Source organism: Octopus bimaculoides, chromosome 30, assembly GCF_046866305.1.
Source record: "Octopus bimaculoides isolate indiv1 chromosome 30, ASM4686630v1, whole genome shotgun sequence".
Classification (NCBI taxonomy): Eukaryota; Metazoa; Mollusca; class Cephalopoda; order Octopoda; family Octopodidae; genus Octopus; species Octopus bimaculoides.
In genome coordinates, this window is record NC_142957.1 from 7,474,007 (window position 1) to 7,492,203 (window position 18,197).

At 41.5% G+C, this 18,197-nt stretch overlaps 1 protein-coding gene across 1 annotated transcript; it reads left to right on the top strand.

Annotated features, from left to right (window-relative positions):
- The first annotated feature begins 5,871 nt into the window (after positions 1–5,871).
- On the top strand, positions 5,872–17,842 carry LOC106877438 (metalloreductase STEAP4). Its single transcript, XM_014926338.3, has 2 exons — positions 5,872–6,006; positions 15,387–17,842. The coding sequence occupies exon 2, from the start codon at positions 15,387–15,389 to the stop codon at positions 16,791–16,793; it is 1,407 nt and encodes a 468-aa protein (XP_014781824.1). The 5' UTR covers positions 5,872–6,006; the 3' UTR covers positions 16,794–17,842.
- The last annotated feature ends 355 nt before the right edge of the window (positions 17,843–18,197 follow it).

The window sequence follows — 18,197 nt, forward strand, 5'->3', positions numbered from 1 at the left end:
ACCCCACCACTTCCTTCCATTTGCGTGAACTAACGACATTCCCACGCCCCTTCCACCCCCACCCCCACTGTCCTTTGGCAAATCTCACACACTTGACCCACACACACCACTCGTCCTATCCAATCCTTGGTTCCACTTCACCTCATATAAATCTCCCTGTAACTTGAATGAGACTCCCCACCACCACCACCACTGCCCTATCTTCATCATCTTCTCTCCTTCCTCCGCCCCCCTCTCTCCCTCTCTTTCAACCAACAGGAATTTCAACCATGTTTCGTGGTCTGTTACCACAACAGCTCCTTTATAGGATCCAGTTAGCTCAAGACATCATCAGGAGGAACCACGTCCGGTTTCAGCCTCTACTCCTCTACCGTTTTGACGTGGCGGGTCCCCCCTTCCTTTCGGAGGTGTCTTCAGCTCTGGTGTTGGGTGCATGTCTTCTTTCTTCTTCACACTTATCACTGTTCTAATTCAACTGTGGAATGTCCCTCGCTATGGTTATTTTCCAGGAGGTTCTGGCCACACGTCTTACGTTTCATTAACCCGCATTGTTGAATTACTTTCTTCTGACATACCTTCCCTTGGAGGATTAGGATCCAGTAAGCTCAAGACATCATCAGGAGGAACCACATCCGGTTTCGGCCCCTACAAGCTTCTCGTCCTCATGTATCAGAGGTATATCATATGCTTATTTAATCCTTTAGCATTCTACCTATTATGACCAGCTTCACCTAACACCAATAATCTCCACTGCTCATGCAACTTTATCAACAGAATTCCAGCATTTATTATAATTGTTATGAACATTGATCAGCCTCTCTTTTTATCGAACACTTGTGATCTAAACTCCCTGTTACATTCATTTTTTTACCCTCATGTGTTCATGTTTAAATATAATCTGACCTGACACCAGCTGTTTGCCTGTATGATGTCTGTATAATGGTAACAATGAGCTAATTGTATACAATGCAAAAACTGACATATAAGTCAAGTTAAGGAAAGCAGCCGTGATAGTAGAGTACATGTGTATATAGAAGTGTGTGTGTGTGTGTGTCATCATCACCACCACCACCACCAGCGCCGCCACTGCCACCACTATTTAATGTTTGTTCTCCATGCTGGTTGGTTTCACACTTGGGCACACGGCCAGCAATTACAGGGGATTATATTGACTACAGTGCCCCTGGACTGGCTCTTGTGCGGGTGGCACATAAAATACACCATCTTGAGCGTGGCCGTTGCCAGTACCGCCTGACTGGCCTTCGTGCGGTTGACACGTAAAAGCACCCACTACACTCTCAGAGTAGTTGGCGTTAGGAAGGGCATCCAGCTGTAGAAACTCTGCCAAATCAGATTGGAGCCTGGTGTAGCCATCCGGTTTCACCAGTCCTCAGTCAAACCGTCCAACCCATGCTAGTATGGAAAGCGGACGTTAAACGATGATGATGATGATGATACAGTGTCCAATTGGTCCTTGTATTATTGGCTTTGATAGGATGAAACCTAAATACAACCTCGGCGGGATTAGAACTCAGAGTGTAAAGACTGACGAAATGCCACCGAGCATTTTGTCCAGTGTACTGAGAATTCTGCTGACTCATAATCCTTAATAATCATTACTAAGAATAAAATATTGAAAAATAAGAAACAAAAAAAAAAAGCAAACCAAATTATCACAGACTGTCTTTTTTTTTTTTGATGTCTTGCAAGTACTTGGTGACCCTGTCAGTGCAGGTACCAACTTAAAAGCACCTAGTCCACACTGTAAAGTGGTTGGTGATATGAAAGGCATCCAGCTGCAGAAATCTTGCCAAAACTGACCTCACCTTTGCCACGTAAAAAGGACTACTCACCTCACCTGTGCTTGTTCCATGTAAGGAGCACTAAGTCCACTCTGCTGAGTGGTTGGTGATAGGAAAGGCATCCAGCTGCAGAAATCTTGCCAAAACTGACCTCGCCTTTGCCACTTAAAAAGGACTACTCACCTCACATGTGCTTGTTCCATGTAAGGAGCACTAAATCCACTCTGCTGAGTGGTTGGTGATATGAAAGGCATCCAGCTGCAGAAATCTTGCCAAAACTGATCTCGCCTTTGCCACGTAAAAAGGACTACTCACCTCACCTGTGCTTGTTCCATGTAAGGAGCACTAAGTCCACTCTGCTGAGTGGTTGGTGACATGAAAGGCATCCAGCTGCAGAAATCTTGCCAAAACTGATCTCGCCTTTGCCACGTAAAAAGGACTACTCACCTCACCTGTGCTTGTTCCATGTAAGGAGCACTAAGTCCACTCTGCTGAGTGGTTGGTGATATGAAAGGCATCCAGCTGCAGAAATCTTGCCAAAACTGATCTCGCCTTTGCCACGTAAAAAGGACTACTCACCTCACCTGTGCTTGTTCCATGTAAGGAGCACTAAGTCCACTCTGCTGAGTGGTTGGTGATATGAAAGGCATCCAGCTGCAGAAATCTTGCCAAAACTGATCTCGCCTTTGCCACGTAAAAAGGACTACTCACCTCACCTGTGCTTGTTCCATGTAAGGAGCACTAAGTCCACTCTGCTGAGTGGTTGGTGATATGAAAGGCATCCAGCTGCAGAAATCTTGCCAAAACTGATCTCGCCTTTGCCACGTAAAAAGGACTACTCACCTCACCTGTGCTTGTTCCATGTAAGGAGCACTAAGTCCACTCTGCTGAGTGGTTGGTGATAGGAAAGGCATCCAGCTGCAGAAATCTTTCCAAAACAGTCTGGTGCAGGCTTCGGCCTGGCCAACCCTTGTGGTACCGTCCCACTCATGCTAGCATGGAAGATGGATGTATTAATGATGATGATTATGAATTATTACTTAATAGTACATTGACAATCATGTGGAGGAGTCACATTAGCTGATTGTACCTTCTTCCCCAGAATGCATATCTTGTACCTGATACGATTATTGCATTATCTAATGACTCTGTTGCCTTCAAGAGACATTTCTTTAATTATCAAAATTCTCTTGACCAAAATATACATTGATCTAAAAGAAGATAAAGTTGAAATAGGATACTCATGTTAAATTAACGGTTTGATACTCTGTTCCATTAAATTGTCAAACTGTTGTACTTTTATGCACAGAATCATACATTTTCCCCTACAAAACTACTTTAACTCTTTAACATTTCAACTAGTCATATCTGGCCCCAAATATTCTACCTGTTTTATGTTCAAATCAACCAGATCCAGCCTCTTACACCTGCCCTACAATATAGAAGCAGTAGTATGCAGGTGTGCACTCCGTCGCTTACGACGTCGAGGGTTCCAGTTGATCCGATCAACAGAACAGCCTGCTCGTAGAAATTAACGTGCAAGTGGCTGAGCACTCCACAGACACGTGTACTCTTAACATAGTTCTCGGGGAGATTCAGCGTGACAGTGTGACAAGGCTGACCCATTTAATTACAGGCACAACAGAAACAGGAAGTAAGAGTGAGAGAAAGTTGTGGTGAAAGAGTACAGCAGGGTTCGCCACCATCCCCTGCTGGAGCCTCGTGGAGCTTTAGGTGTTTTCGCTCAATAAACACTCATAACGCCCAGTCTGGGAATCGAAACTGTGATCCTATGGCCGCGAGTCCACTGCCCTAACCACTGAGCCATTGCGTCTCCACAGGTGTGTACTGTAACAGTATGTGAAAGGCCAGATCTGGCCAGTTTGAACAGGTACAATACATTGGCTGCATTTCGCATTCAGATTACTCTGTCAAATGTAATGCTTATTTATTCAAATTGTCTTAGATTTAAATCAGGCATTGTCTTGTAGCTTCAAGATTCTGATGATGTGATAATTTATTTCTAGAATGACATTGTAGAGTAGATGTGAAAAGGTGGATCTAGCCTTGTTTTGAATTAATCATGCATCATTTCATAGCTTTGAGATTTTGATCATTTCATTATTTATTTTTAGAATGACATTCTAGGGTAGGTGTGAGATCTGGCCAGGTAGAATCCATTGGCCGGGTATGACCAGTTTAAAATGCTAAAGAGTTAATCATTTAGCATCCGGATTACTCTGTCAAATGTAATGCTTATTTATTCACATTGTTTTGAATTAATCATGCATTGTCTCAAAGCCTTGAAATATTAATGACCTAATCATTTATTTTTAGATTGACATTGTAGGCACATGGCCTAGTGGTTAGGGTGTTGCACTCATGCTTGTCAGATCATGGGTTCGATTCCTGAACTGGGTGGCATGTGTTCTTGAGCAAAACACTTCATTTCATGTAGCTCTAGTGCTGAGTGAGGACTAGCATGTCAAAGAATAGACCCATCGTTTCCTCTGCATGTTGGTGATGCCCTACTCCTAACAGAGTGGAGGCGCAATGGCCCAGTGGTTAGGGCAGCGGACTCACGGTCATAGGATCGCGGTTTCGATTCCCAGACCGGGCGTTGTGAGTGTTTATTGAGCGAAAACACCTAAAGCTCCACGAGGCTCCAGCAGGGGGTGGTGGCAAACCCTGCTGTACTCTTTCACCACAACTTTCTCTCACTCTTACTTACTGTTTCTGTTGAGCCTGTAATTCAAAGGGTTAGCCTTGTCACTGTGTCACGCTGAATATTCCCCGAGAACTACGTTAAGGGTACACGTGTCTGTGGAGTGCTCAGCCACTTGCACGTTAATTTCACGAGCAGGCTGTTCCGTTAATCGGATCAACTGGAACCTTCGATGTCATAAATGACAGAGTGCTAACAACAACAACTCCTAACAGAGTGGAGGCGCAATGGCCCAGTGGTTAGGGCAGCGGACTCGCGGTCGTAGGATCGCGGTTTCGATTAACAGACCGGGCGTTGTGAGTGTTTATTGAGCGAAAACACCTAAAGCTCCACGAGGCTCCGGCAGGGGATGGTGGCGAACCCTGCTGTACTCTTTCACCACAACTTTCTCTCACTCTTACTTCCTGTTTCTGTTGTGCCTGTAATTCAAAGGGTCAGCCTTGTCACACTGTGTCACGCTGAATATCCCCGTGAACTACGTTAAGGGTACACGTGTCTGTGGAGTGCTCAGCCACTTGCACGTTAATTTCACGAGCAGGCTGTTCCGTTGTTGTTGTTTTCCCGCATATTTTGAAAAAAAAAAGTTCTGAAAAAAGTTTAAAATGAAGAATTGGGGGGGGGGGGGGATTTCAAAATGCCGATTTTTGCCAATTTTTTTTTACAGATTCGTATTCCCCGTAGCCGAAAACGGGTGTTTGTGTAGAAATAAATAATGATAATAAATAAATAAATAAATAAATAAATAAATAAATAAATAAAGGGTGTGTTATTTGGGGGGGGGGTACAAAAAGAAGTCTTGCCCCTACGCCCTTCTTTTTTTTTTTTTTTAATGTCTGGAACTTATCCTATCGGTTTCTTTTGCTGAACCGCTAAGTTACGGGGGACATAAACCAAACCAACAACGGTTGTCAATCACTGGTTGGGGGACAATCGCAAATTCAAAGACACACACACACGCATGTGTATATATATTATTGTATTTTAATTATAGAACTTATATTCATCGTCGGCGCGGTTGGCGAGGCTTCGGGTGATCCAGGGAGTACAGTGGAAAATATTAAAATAGGAAAAAAAATAATAATATTGAAAGAAACCATCTTAGCTTTTGTGTCAGTTTAAAGTACATATAACACTGTCTGCAGTAAGATCGAGGTTATAGATACAAGCTAGCGTTGTTTATATATCTATCGGGAATCATTCATACTTTGAGAGAGAGAGAGAGAGAGAGAGAGCGAAGAAAACGGTGGAGGGGAAAGATAGTAAGAGACAGAGAGACAGAAACGAAGAGAATAAGAGGCAAGATGGCAGAGAAAGAGAGGGAAAAAGATGATGAGAGAGAGAGAGAGAGAGACAGAAAGTTATTGTTGCTACTGCTGCTAATTTAAGGCAGATTGAGAACACAAACTTTGTCAGACTCACATTCGCATTCGGACACTTAAAAACGAACACTCCATTCGATCATTTGATAAGGAATACAAGGTAAGTTTGTATGCCTCTTCTACCTTGTCGTCACTATTCATCGGTGCGCGCGCGCGCGTCGCTTTGTCTCTCTCTCTCTCTCCCTCTCCCTCTCCCTCCCTCCTTTTTTCTCTGCATGTCTTTCTCCTCTACCTCTCTTGCCAAAGCCAACGTCGGGGAACCTGTGTGTGGTCACTCAATTTGCTAGAAGTAGTAGCATTAAAAGAATTTCCCTCTTATCGTCTTAAAAACCTTCGGACACATTAGATAATGGATAATGTAAAGTAAACGGGATAGTCACGGTTGGCTGGATAGCTTTGATAACAAGGTTCTACAAATCTAAACAACAGGTGATGTTTACAAGTCTGGCAAAAGTCAAATTAACGTTCTCTCTTATATAACGGGTCAACTCTACAAGAATCTCTGCACGCTAAACATAGCAGCCAGAACACACGATTCATGGAAGCAGTAGAACAAAAAAAGAAAAAGAAGAAAAGAAAAGAAACCTTGTGCTGTTTAACACGTTATTTTACTTTATGTTCTGAGTTCAAATCCTGCCCACGTCAACATTATTTTTTTAATCTTTCCCAGGATGCTGGGCAGAAGGGGAAAGATACAAGGTTGAAAGATGGATCCGATTGATAAATGTACCTATAGATAAAAGGTGTAAGCACTGATGTGTGATTGAGGTGTTCACTTCTCGGCCGCGTAAGTCATGTCCGATGGGCAGATTTGATCCCACTACGGGGTACCTTGCTCGAGAGTGCAAGCCTGCAAGCTATATTGTGGTAACGTTTGCGATAACCAGTAAGTTGTGAGTGGAGTGGAGGAAATATGGTCTAAGCACCCCTTATAGCCTCTCATAGTGGAGGCGCAATGGCCCAGTGGTTAGGGCAGCGGACTCGCGGTCATAGGATCGCGGTTTCGATTCCCAGACCGGGCGTTGTGAGTGTTTATTGAGCGAAAACACCTAAAAGCTCCACTAGGCTCCGGCAGTGCCAACAACAATAGCCTCTCATAACTTTTTTATATTTTGGAATTTTCAGAAAATTTTTGCGAATTTCTTCCCACGAGAATCCATACAATTTTATATATAAAAAATTGTGTGCTATTAAAGGGCGATTTAGCTGTTGTTTTTAGCACATCTCATGACCATCTGGTACTTTCCTCGTTTCTTTATCATTGACATGTATTGATGTTTTTCAATATTTTGTGTGTGTGTGTGTGTGTTTGTCCCCCCAACATCGCTTGACAACTGATGCTGGTGTGTTTACGTCCCCGTAACTTAGCGGGTCAGCAAAAGAGAAACCGATAGAATAAGTACTAGGCTTTCAAAGAATAAGTCGATTTGCTCGACTAAAGGTGGTGCTCCAGCATGGCCGCAGCCAAATGACTGAAACAAGTAAAAGAGTAAAGAGTACACCCCAATCCCCTTCCCTCCCAATTCTATGGCCTTGGCCTTCAAACAGGCTATCCACATGCAAGAAATAACAGCCAAATCTCACAAAACTGCAATATTGATATTGAAATTTTGAAAATGCGATTAAAAAAATTTTTTTTTTTCAGAATCGTATCCTCCATAACCAAAAACGAGGGATTCCATAAAAAAAACAAAAACAATATATATCCATTTTCCCGAAAGTTATGACGGAAAAATCGGATCTTGTGAATTTTCCGAAAGTCCTCTCGCCCTCCACCCCTAGGTTCGTTTGTGCAAATTTTGTCATATTCGTTAACACCCGGCAGGCTGCTTTTTTTTTTTTTTTTGTTAGCAAGCGAAGATCTTTATATAAACCGCTTAAAGTTGGGTACTGAGAGCAATTTGTTCAACTAAAACCCTTCATGGCTCCAGCAAGGCAGTAAGTCCAGGCCAGATTGGAGCAATCTCGAGTATAACCAGCCGAAATTGCAAAGATAAGCTGGAACTTGACTGAGGAAAGAAAACTCCAAATGACTTGTCCTTGTTTTCTTTGTATCGTCTTTCTGGATGCTTTGTTGTCCCTTTTTTGTATCCCCTAACTGTCTGGATGTTTTGCGTTCTTATGCCACTTTTGTAGTGGGAGTGGCTGTGTGGTAAGTAGCTTGCTTACCAACCACATGGTTCTGGGTTCAGTCCCACTGCGTGGCACCTTGGGCAAGTGTCTTCTACTATAGCCTCGGGCCAACCAAAGCCTTGTGAGTGGATTTGGTAGACGGAAACTGAAAGAAGCCCGTCGTATATGTATATATAAAAATTTAAGGAATGGAGAAAACGCATGTTATATTCTCCATTCCTTAATTTTTTAAAATATACTCAAATACCCAAAATTTCAAGGAGTTTCTACCTCAAAAACAGGAACTACACCACAGTTATTTTGTGTTCTTTGCTACCTTGGTTTCTATTAACCCATTAATTCTATCTGAAGAATTTTTATTCATTAAGATAGAAGAAATACATATAATTAAATATATATATATATATGTATATGCATGTGTGTGTATATGTTTGTGTGTCTGTGTTTGTCCTCCCAACATCGCTTGACAACTGATGCTGGTGTGTTTACGACCCCGTAACTTAGCAGTTCGGCAAGAGAGACCGATAGGATAAGTACTAGGCTTCCAAAGAATAAGTCCTGGGGTTAATTTGCTCGACTAAAGGTGGTGCTCCAGCATGGCCGCAGTCAAATGACTGAAACAAGTAAAAGAGTAAGAGTATATATATATATATATATAGGTATGTATATATATATATATATATATATATATATATATATATATATATATATATATATATGCACACACATATATACATGTGTGTGTTTGAGAGAGAGAGAGAGAGAGAGAGAGTAAGTGTGTGCGTTGGTGCTTTTATGTGTGATATTGTTTCAACTTACGATCACAAAATGAAAGTGGAAAATGTGGGATATTATTCATCATTTTCCATGAAATTTCATCACTCTGTGATGCTAAGAAGCTTACTTCCTAACCACTTGGTTCCAAACTCAGTCCCACTTTGTGACACTTTCAGCATGTGTTTTCTACTATGGTAGATGGAAACTGAAAGAAGTCCGTCATGTATATATATATATATATATATATATATATATATATATATATATATATATATATAAATATATATATATATATATATATATATATATATATATATAAATATATGGTTGGCACTCCAACGGTTACGACGACGAGGGTTCCAGTTGATCCGATCAACGGAACAGCCTGCTCGTGAAATTAACGTGCAAGTAGTGGCTGAGCACTCTACAGATACGTGTACCCTTAACGTAGTTCTCGGGGGATATTCAGCGTGACAAGGCTGACCCTTTGAATTACAGACACAACAGAAACAGGAAGTAAGAGTGAGAGAAAGTTGTGGTGGAAGAGTACAGCAGGGTTCGCCACCATCCCCTGCCGGAGCCTCGTGGATCTTTAGGTGTTTTTGCTCAATTGCTCAATAAACACTCACAACGCCCAGTCTGGGAATCGAAACTGCGATCCTACGACCGCGAGACCGCTGCCCTAACCACTGGGCCATTGCCCCTCCACTATATATATATATATATATATATATATATATAAAGTAGTTGTATACTGCCAACTTAACGTGACAGTCCCAATAAGGGAATATACTACTGCTATTTAAGCCCTAGGAAGCTGGACCACTTCCTGTCGGCCTTGACACATTAAAAAGTATCCGATTTTCTGGAAGTGCAGCTACATCAAGAGATGAGCGGATAGGGCAAATTGGGGAGAGAAAGTAGGAAAGGGAATGGTGGCAATGATGCAGGAGATCCTAGAGGGGGCAAGACCGGGAGACACAGTAAGAGGAAACTAGTATGTGCTCAAATTGGAGAATGGGACTATATGGTGTGATGCTAGCAGCATAGCAATAGGGGTTGTACTGGAAATCGGAGGCATTGAAGTGGAGGATGTGGCCTGGCTTTAAAAAGCAGATGATTACAACCACATCAACATGGCTGAGTTGGATGCAGTACTGAAGGGGGTGAATCTGGCCCTGAAATGGGGGCTGTGCCCCATCGAAATCCAAACTGATTCAGCTACTCTGCTTGGCTGGGTAGGATCAGTGATCACCAATGAAAAGTGGGTTTGAAACGAAGGGGCTGCAGAGACATTAGTAAAGCGCCACCTAGGGGTTCTGAGAGAGCTACCTGCCAAATTTTGGTTTGAAGCCTTCAGAAAATAACAAGGTAGACATTCTAACCAGGGTGAATGAAGATTTGTAGCAGGGGATAGCTGTAGTGTGTCGGCCAAGTGATTCTGAACTAAGGAGACTGCATGCTATGCATCATAGGGGCTTGGATAGAACCCTGTATGGATCTTTCTGATTTGACGGGCACCACTTGTTTTCTTAACGAACCACTTTCAAACTTGGGATACTGGTAGAATGTGTCATATAAAACATCTTTTTCTCTTAGCCTTCTTAACAAAAATTTCTTCTTAATAAGTTATTCACGTTAAATTTAACGTGTTTTTGTAATTTCAACCAATCACTGACGTCTATTCAGCTGAATACAGTTACTGCTGTTTTTGTAAACAATAATTTTTGCCGGTGTCAAGAGTGTTATTCCCTGTTTAATTATATCATTATTCCCTAGTTAAGAGTTTAGGGTTTTAGGGTTAGGGTCAGGGTTGGGGTTAGGGTTATGGTTTATGAGTTATAGGGTTTTAGGGTTAGGGTTAGGTTTAGGGTTATGAGTAAGGTTATGGCAAAAATAATCATAACCCTAAAACTAACCCTAACTCTAAAACTCGAACCCTAACCCTAAAACCCTAAAGCTAAAACCAGTACAAACGCACGAACGATGTCATAAATAACAGTATCACCTTGCCAGGAGGGTTGACTCCAACGTTACTAGACAACACATTCAAAAGGTGGTTGGGAACTGTAATAGGTGTCAATCCATTGACCCTGCTCCAGGTGTGCAGGAGCAGGGAAACATCTCGGTAGTGCACAGGTGGAGGCAATTGGTGGTGAATGTGCCACTCTGCTGCCAGGGGGATGCATCTCTTAATGGTCGGCTGTGTGTTTGTGTTCGGCACCCCACCAACATCGCTTGACAACCGATGCTGGTGTGTTTACGTCCCCGTAACTTAGCGGTTCGGCAAAAGAGAGACCGATACAATAAGTACTAGGCATCCAAAGAATAAGTCCTGGGTTCGATTTGCTCGACTAAAAGGCGGTGCTCCAGCATGGCCACAGTCAAATGACTGAAACAAGTAAAAGAGTAAAAGAGTAAAAGAGTAAGTGGCTAGCATGAAGTGGAGTTGGAAAGCTTCAACGATATTCATAACGCTTTGTCATGTGTTTCCTCTGTGTATGGCATGTGTGGAGTTGGGTTTCTAAAAGGTTACATATTGTTTAAGTAAGGCTTGCGAACAGTTACTGTGGGCTGGTGCAGGGAGGATCGCTCTGGGGCAGGCTGGTGCAGGCTGGAATCTGGTGGTGTTAGGAGAGAAGGGAGCCAAAAGTGGTTTAGCATAGTGACACACACATATGGTGTGTTTGGTAAGGAGCTGTTACTGTTGATTGTACATTGTGTGATGTATGTGTTTGTATATATATACGTGTGTGTGTATATCTATCTACCCATCCAGACCTCCATTCTCTCTCTCTCTCTCTCTCTCTCTCTATATATATATATATATATATATATATATATATATATATATGAAAATGAAAAATAATAATAAGGCAGAATGCTAAACTGGAAGCATTATTTTTCATTCTGCCTTATTATTATTTTTCATTTTCCTATCATTTCTCCACGTGTGGTTAACACAACCCCACTATTTACTGACTTATATATATATATATATGTATGTATAATGCTACTTACATGAATTTTTGCACGTCTCTCAACCAATCATTGTAAAAAGAATGCAGACGGATATGGTGTAATTGAATATGTTTGAGTGAGTGTGTGTATGTATATATACATGTGTGTGTTTACAGACATATTCGTATATAAATACATTCATACATTCATAACTTACATACATGTGTGTGTGTGAGTGTATTGAGTTATATAGATGCAACATGTGATTCGGGGTTTGATGGAATTTTAAAATATAAAACAATAGACAGCCATATGATGTAATATTTTGTAAAAACAGTAATTCCTTTTAAATAAAATAAATAAAATATCAATTTACAAAACAATGTTTTGCCAATGATGAAATTTATCAGTTAAACTTAATTAAATTCTGTTTAAACTCTCACTCAGATCTGATTAGGTTGTTGAATTAATTCGTACCTCATTTCCAAGATTTCACTTTGACAAGTCTGAAAATTCTCTTAAACAGCAGTTTCAGTATGTCCTTGGTGACTGGACAGACAGACTGGATTTATATTGATTGGATAAAGAAGCAATTAGATATATTGAGAGACAGACAGATACAGTGTGTAGATATTAAGCCGAGACAGACACAATGTGTGGTTGTTGACAGAGTTGACTGACAGAGTGTGTTGATGTTGAATGGATTAAGACAGTGTGTAGATGTCGAGTGGGAAAATAGGCAGTGTGTAGATGTTCAGTGGACAGATAGACATTGTGTAGATGTTGAGTGGAAAGATAGACACAGTGTGTAGATGTTGAGTGGAAAGATAGAGACAGTGTGTAGATGTTGAGTGGAAAGATAGACACAGTGTGTGGATGTTGAGTGGAAAGATAGAGACAGTGTGTAGATGTTGAGTGGAAAGATAGAGACAGTGTGTAGGTGTTGAGTGGAAAGATTGACACAGTGTGTAGATGGTGGAAAGATAGAGACAGTGTGTGGATGTTGAGTGGAAAGATAGAGATAGTGTGTAGATGTTGATTGGAAAGATAGAGACAGTGTGTAGATGTTGAGTGGAAAGATAGACACAGTGTGTAGATGTTGAGTGGAAAGATAGACACAATGTGTAGATGTTGAGTGGAAAGATAAATACAGTGTGCAGATGTTGAGTGGAAAGATAGAGACAGTGTGTTGATGTTGAGTGGAAAGATAGACACAGTGTGTGGATGTTGAGTGGAAAGATTGACACAGAGTGTAGATGGTGGAAAGATAGAGATAGTGTGTAGATGTTGAGTGGAAAGATAGAGACAGTGTGTAGATGTTGAGTGGAAAGATAAATACAGTGTGTAGATGTTGAGTGGAAGATAGAGACAGTGTGTTGATGTTGAGTGGAAAGATAGACACAGTGTGTTGATGTTGAGTGGAAAGATAGACACAGTGTGTGGATGTTGAGTGGAAAGATAGAGACAGTGTGTAGATGTTGAGTGGAAAGATAGACACAGTGTGTAGATGTTGAGTGGAAAGATAGACACAGTGTGTAGATGTTGAGTGGAAAGATAAATACAGTGTGTAGATGTTGAGTGGAAAGATAGAGACAGTGTGTTGATGTTGAGTGGAAAGATAGACACAGTGTGTGGATGTTGAGTGGAAAGCTTGACACAGAGTGTAGATGGTGGAAAGATAGAGATAGTGTGTAGATGTTGAGTGGAAAGATAGACACAGTGTGTAGATGTTGAGTGGAAAGATAGACACAGTGTGTGGATGTTGAGTGGAAAGATTGACACAGAGTGTAGCTGGTGGAAAGATAGAGACAGTGTGTAGATGTTGAGTGGAAAGATAAATACAGTGTGTAGATGTTGAGTGGAAATATAGAGACAGTGTGTTGATGTTGAGTGGAAAGATAGACACAGTGTGTTGATGTTGAGTGGAAAGATAGACACAGTGTGTGGATGTTGAGTGGAAAGATTGACACAGAGTGTAGATGGTGGAAAGATAGAGATAGTGTGTAGATGTTGAGTGGAAAGATAGACACAGTGTGTAGATGTTGAGTGGAAAGATAGACACAGTGTGTGGATGTTGAGTGGAAAGATTGACACAGAGTGTAGCTGGTGGAAAGATAGAGATAGTGTGTAGATGTTGAGTGGAAAGATAGAGACAGTGTGTAGATGTTGAGCGGAAAGATAGACACAGTGTGTAGATGTTGAGTGGAAAGATAGACACAGTGTGTGGATGTTGAGTGGAAAGATTGACACAGAGTGTAGATGGTTGAAAGATAGAGATAGTGTGTAGATGTTGAGTGGAAAGATAGAGACAGTGTGTAGATGTTGAGTGGAAAGATAGACACAGTGTGTAGATGTTGAGTGGAAAGATAGACACAGTGTGTAGATGTTGAGTGGAAAGATAAATACAGTGTGTAGATGTTGAGTGGAAAGATAGAGACAGTGTGTTGATGTTGAGTGGAAAGATAGACACAGTGTGTGGATGTTGAGTGGAAAGATTGACACAGAGTGTAGATGGTGGAAAGATAGAGATAGTGTGTAGATGTTGAGTGGAAAGATAGAGACAGTGTGTAGATGTTGAGTGGAAAGATAGACACAGTGTGTGGATGTTGAGTGGAAAGATAGACACAGTGTGTGGATGTTGAGTGGAAAGATTGACACAGAGTGTAGCTGGTGGAAAGATAGAGATAGTGTGTAGATGTTGAGTGGAAAGATAGAGACAGTGTGTAGATGATGAGTGGAAAGATAGACACAGTGTGTAGATGTTGAGTGGAAAGATAGACACAGTGTGTGGATGTTGAGTGGAAAGATTGACACAGAGTGTAGATGGTGGAAAGATAGAGATAGTGTGTAGATGTTGAGTGGAAAGATAGAGACAGTGTGTAGATGTTGAGTGGAAAGATAGACACAGTGTGTAGATGTTGAGTGGAAAGATAAATACAGTGTGTAGATGTTGAGTGGAAAGATAGAGACAGTGTGTTGATGTTGAGTGGAAAGATAGACACAGTGTGTGGATGTTGAGTGGAAAGATAGAGACAGTGTGTAGATTTTGAGTGGAAAGATAGTCACAATGTGTAGATGTTGAGTGGAAAGATAGACACAGTGTGTGGATGGTGGAAAGATAGACACAGTGTGTGGATGTTGAGTGGAAAGATAGAGACAGTGTGTAGATGTTGAGTGGAAAGATAGACACAGTGTGTAGATGTTGAGTGGAAAGATAGAGACAGTGTGTGGATGTTGAGTGGAAAGATTGACACAGTGTGTAGATGTTGAGTGGAAAGATAGAGACAGTGTGTAGATGTTGAATGGAAAGATAGAGACAGTGTGTGGATGTTGAGTGGAAAGATAGAGACAGTGTGTGGATGTTGAGTGGAAAGATAGAGACAGTGTGTGGATGTTGAGTGGAAAGATAGACAATGTATGGATGTTGTATGGGTAAATGGAAAAAGTGTGTAAATGCTGAGTGAAAGGTTAAATTGATGGATGGATGGATGGTGCAGGCATTGAGTGGATAAAGAAATACAAAATATGTAGATAAATTTTAAAAGAGAGTAACCCTAACCCTAATTTCAATTTTTCATTTGTTCACATTCTTTTTCATTTTTCTTCCAGATGAATGGAATCGACGTCGCTTACAACAACAAACACATCATCGGCGTACTTGGCACCGGAGATTTTGCCCGAGCCATTACCAAAAGACTTATAATGTCTGGATACTCTGTGTATATGGGTAGCCGTTGCACTCAAGACCACAAACTTGCTGAAAATGACAAAACACTCGAAGACGCCCATGTCGTGTCCAACCATACCTGTTTGACTCACACCGATATTAGAATATTAATCCTTGCTGTCCCACATCATGCTATCTTTACAATTCTCCAGAACTACAAGGATTTTCTCACCGACAAGATCCTGGTCGATGTCTCCAACCGAACTGAATACGACGAAGCAGAGTCGCTTGCCGAAATCCTTGCTGATGGATTTCCCGAGGCAGATGTTGTCAAGGCCTTCAATACTCTCTCAGCGTACGCCATTGAAAGTGATTCTTTTGGTGGGAGTCGACGTGTTCTCATCGCTTCGAATAACAGAACTGCTTCGATGTCAATATCTGAACTTTGTCACGATATGGGATTTTCTACTTTAAACATGGGGGGCTTAAGAAATGCCCGAGAGTTGGAGTGTCGGCAGTTGGTTTTGATGTCAGGCTGGGGTGTTCCTACGCTTTTCACGTTTGCTGTTTTCTTCTTCTGGTTTGCCATCTGTGCCATTGAGTTTGGGATATTTTTCGGTTCCCATCCAGAAATAAAAATTCCACTCGGTAACTTGCCGTTAAGTGCTCTGAACAAGCCAGTCTGTCTGACGGCCATTACACTTCTTGCTCTCTCTTATCTTCCAGGCTGTCTGGCTTCCTTTCTGCAGATTTGCCGTGGCACCAAATACAAATGCTTTCCTCATTGCATGGACCGGTGGTTGAAGTCCCGCAAGATGCTTGGACTCTTCGCACTTCTGTTCAGCTGTTGGCATGTCATGATCAGTGCCATTATCCTCTCCCCAGCCTCAATGCCAGAATGGTACCAACACAGTCACATCCATTTACCAACAAACACCACCAACTTTTCATTCGAACTTTCATCACGGATGAACTGGATTGGTGAAACATCTATCAGTGTTGGCCTTCTCGGTCTCATCTCTATGAGCATTCTCGGTCTAACATCAGTGCCTTCAATTTCAGATACTCTAAACTGGCAGGAATGGCGATTTTTCCAATCCAAGCTTGGCTACATGACCCTATTCTTAATTACGGCCCATGTGCTTGTCATGGCTGTTCCCTTCTGGATCAAGGCGCCAGCATTCATTGCCATATCCATTCGCTTCTACTGCGTCCTGCTACCGGCTCTAGTATTCCTCATGAAATTTCTACTGTTAATTCCTTGTGTGGATCGCTACCTTATGAAAATCCGTTCGGGATGGGAAAGGAGAAAATATCATACACATAACAATGGCTATGTTCACATTTAAGAAATATGCAAACAAACTGGACACAAAGGATATGTATGTCTACCTGCCAGTCTTTGCCCTCTATCTGTTTGTCTTTATCTTTTATCTTTTACTTGCCTCAGAAATTGGACTGCAGTCATGCTGGGACACAGACCTGATGGGTTTAATCAAACAAATCGACCCTGGGACTTATTTTCAATTCTGGTATGATGAACTTCCACACAGCTTCTGTCTACCACATTCACTCACAAGGCCTTGGTTGGCCTGGGGTTAAAGTAGAAGGCACTTACCCAAGGCAGACGCATGGCTGTGTCATAAGAAGCTTGCTTCCCAACCACATGTGTGGCACCTTGGGCAAGTGTATTCTACTATAGCCTCGGGCCAACCAAAGACTTGTGAGTGGATTTGGTAGATGGAAACTGAAAGAATCCCGTCATATATATATGTGTGTGTGTGTGTGTATATGTTTGTTTGTATGTGTTTGTTCCCCTGCCATCACTTGACCACAAATGCTGGTGTGTTTATGTCCCCATAACTTAGGGGTTTGGCAAAAGAGATCAATAGAATAATTACTAGGTTTGCAAAGAATAAGTTCTGGGGTCGGTTTCTTTGACTAATACCCTTTAAGGTGGTGCTCCAGCTAGACCACTGGTTTTAATTGATTAATATTAATTTCTACCCTCATTAATAAATTTTATATATATATATATATTTGGCTGTGTGCGTGTGTCTTTCCCCTGGACTGGCTCTTGTGCGGGTGGCACATAAGATGCACCATTTTGAGAGCGTGGCCGTTGCCAGTACCGCCTGACTGGCCTTCGTAGGATTTTCGAGCGAGATCGTTGCCAGTGCCCCTGGACTGGCTTGTGCGGGTGGCACATAAAAGACACCATTTCGAGCGTGGCCGTTGCCAGTATCGCCTGACTGGCCTTCATGCGGGTGACACGTAAAAGCACCCACTACACTCTCTGAGTGGTTGGCGTTAGGAAGGGCATCCAGCTGTAGAAACTCTGCCAAATTTAGATTGGAACCTGGTGTTGCCATCCGGTTTCATCAGTCAAATCGTCCAACCCATGCTAGCAAGGAAAGCGGACGTTAAACGATGATGATGATGATAATATATATATACATATATATATATATATATATATATATATATATATATATATATATACAAATTAAAAGGGTAAAGGATTATCAATTTATTAATTAATAAATCAATTAACAATTAACAATTTTTACCAAGCCCATCGGTATGAAAGCACCATTATTGGTGGAGAAACTTATTTAAAAGCTCATATATATTTATAAATATAATTAAGGGATCAGCAAATATTTGCTTCACCATATACCGAAGTTCAGAAATATATATATATATATACACACGCACACACAATTTGTCGTTTACTGTTCCATTAAGCTGAG

Excerpts from the sequence above, each read along its gene's own strand:
- LOC106877438 (XM_014926338.3), top strand. The coding sequence starts at position 15,387 with ATGAATGGAATCGACGTCGCTTACAACAACAAACACATCATCGGCGTA.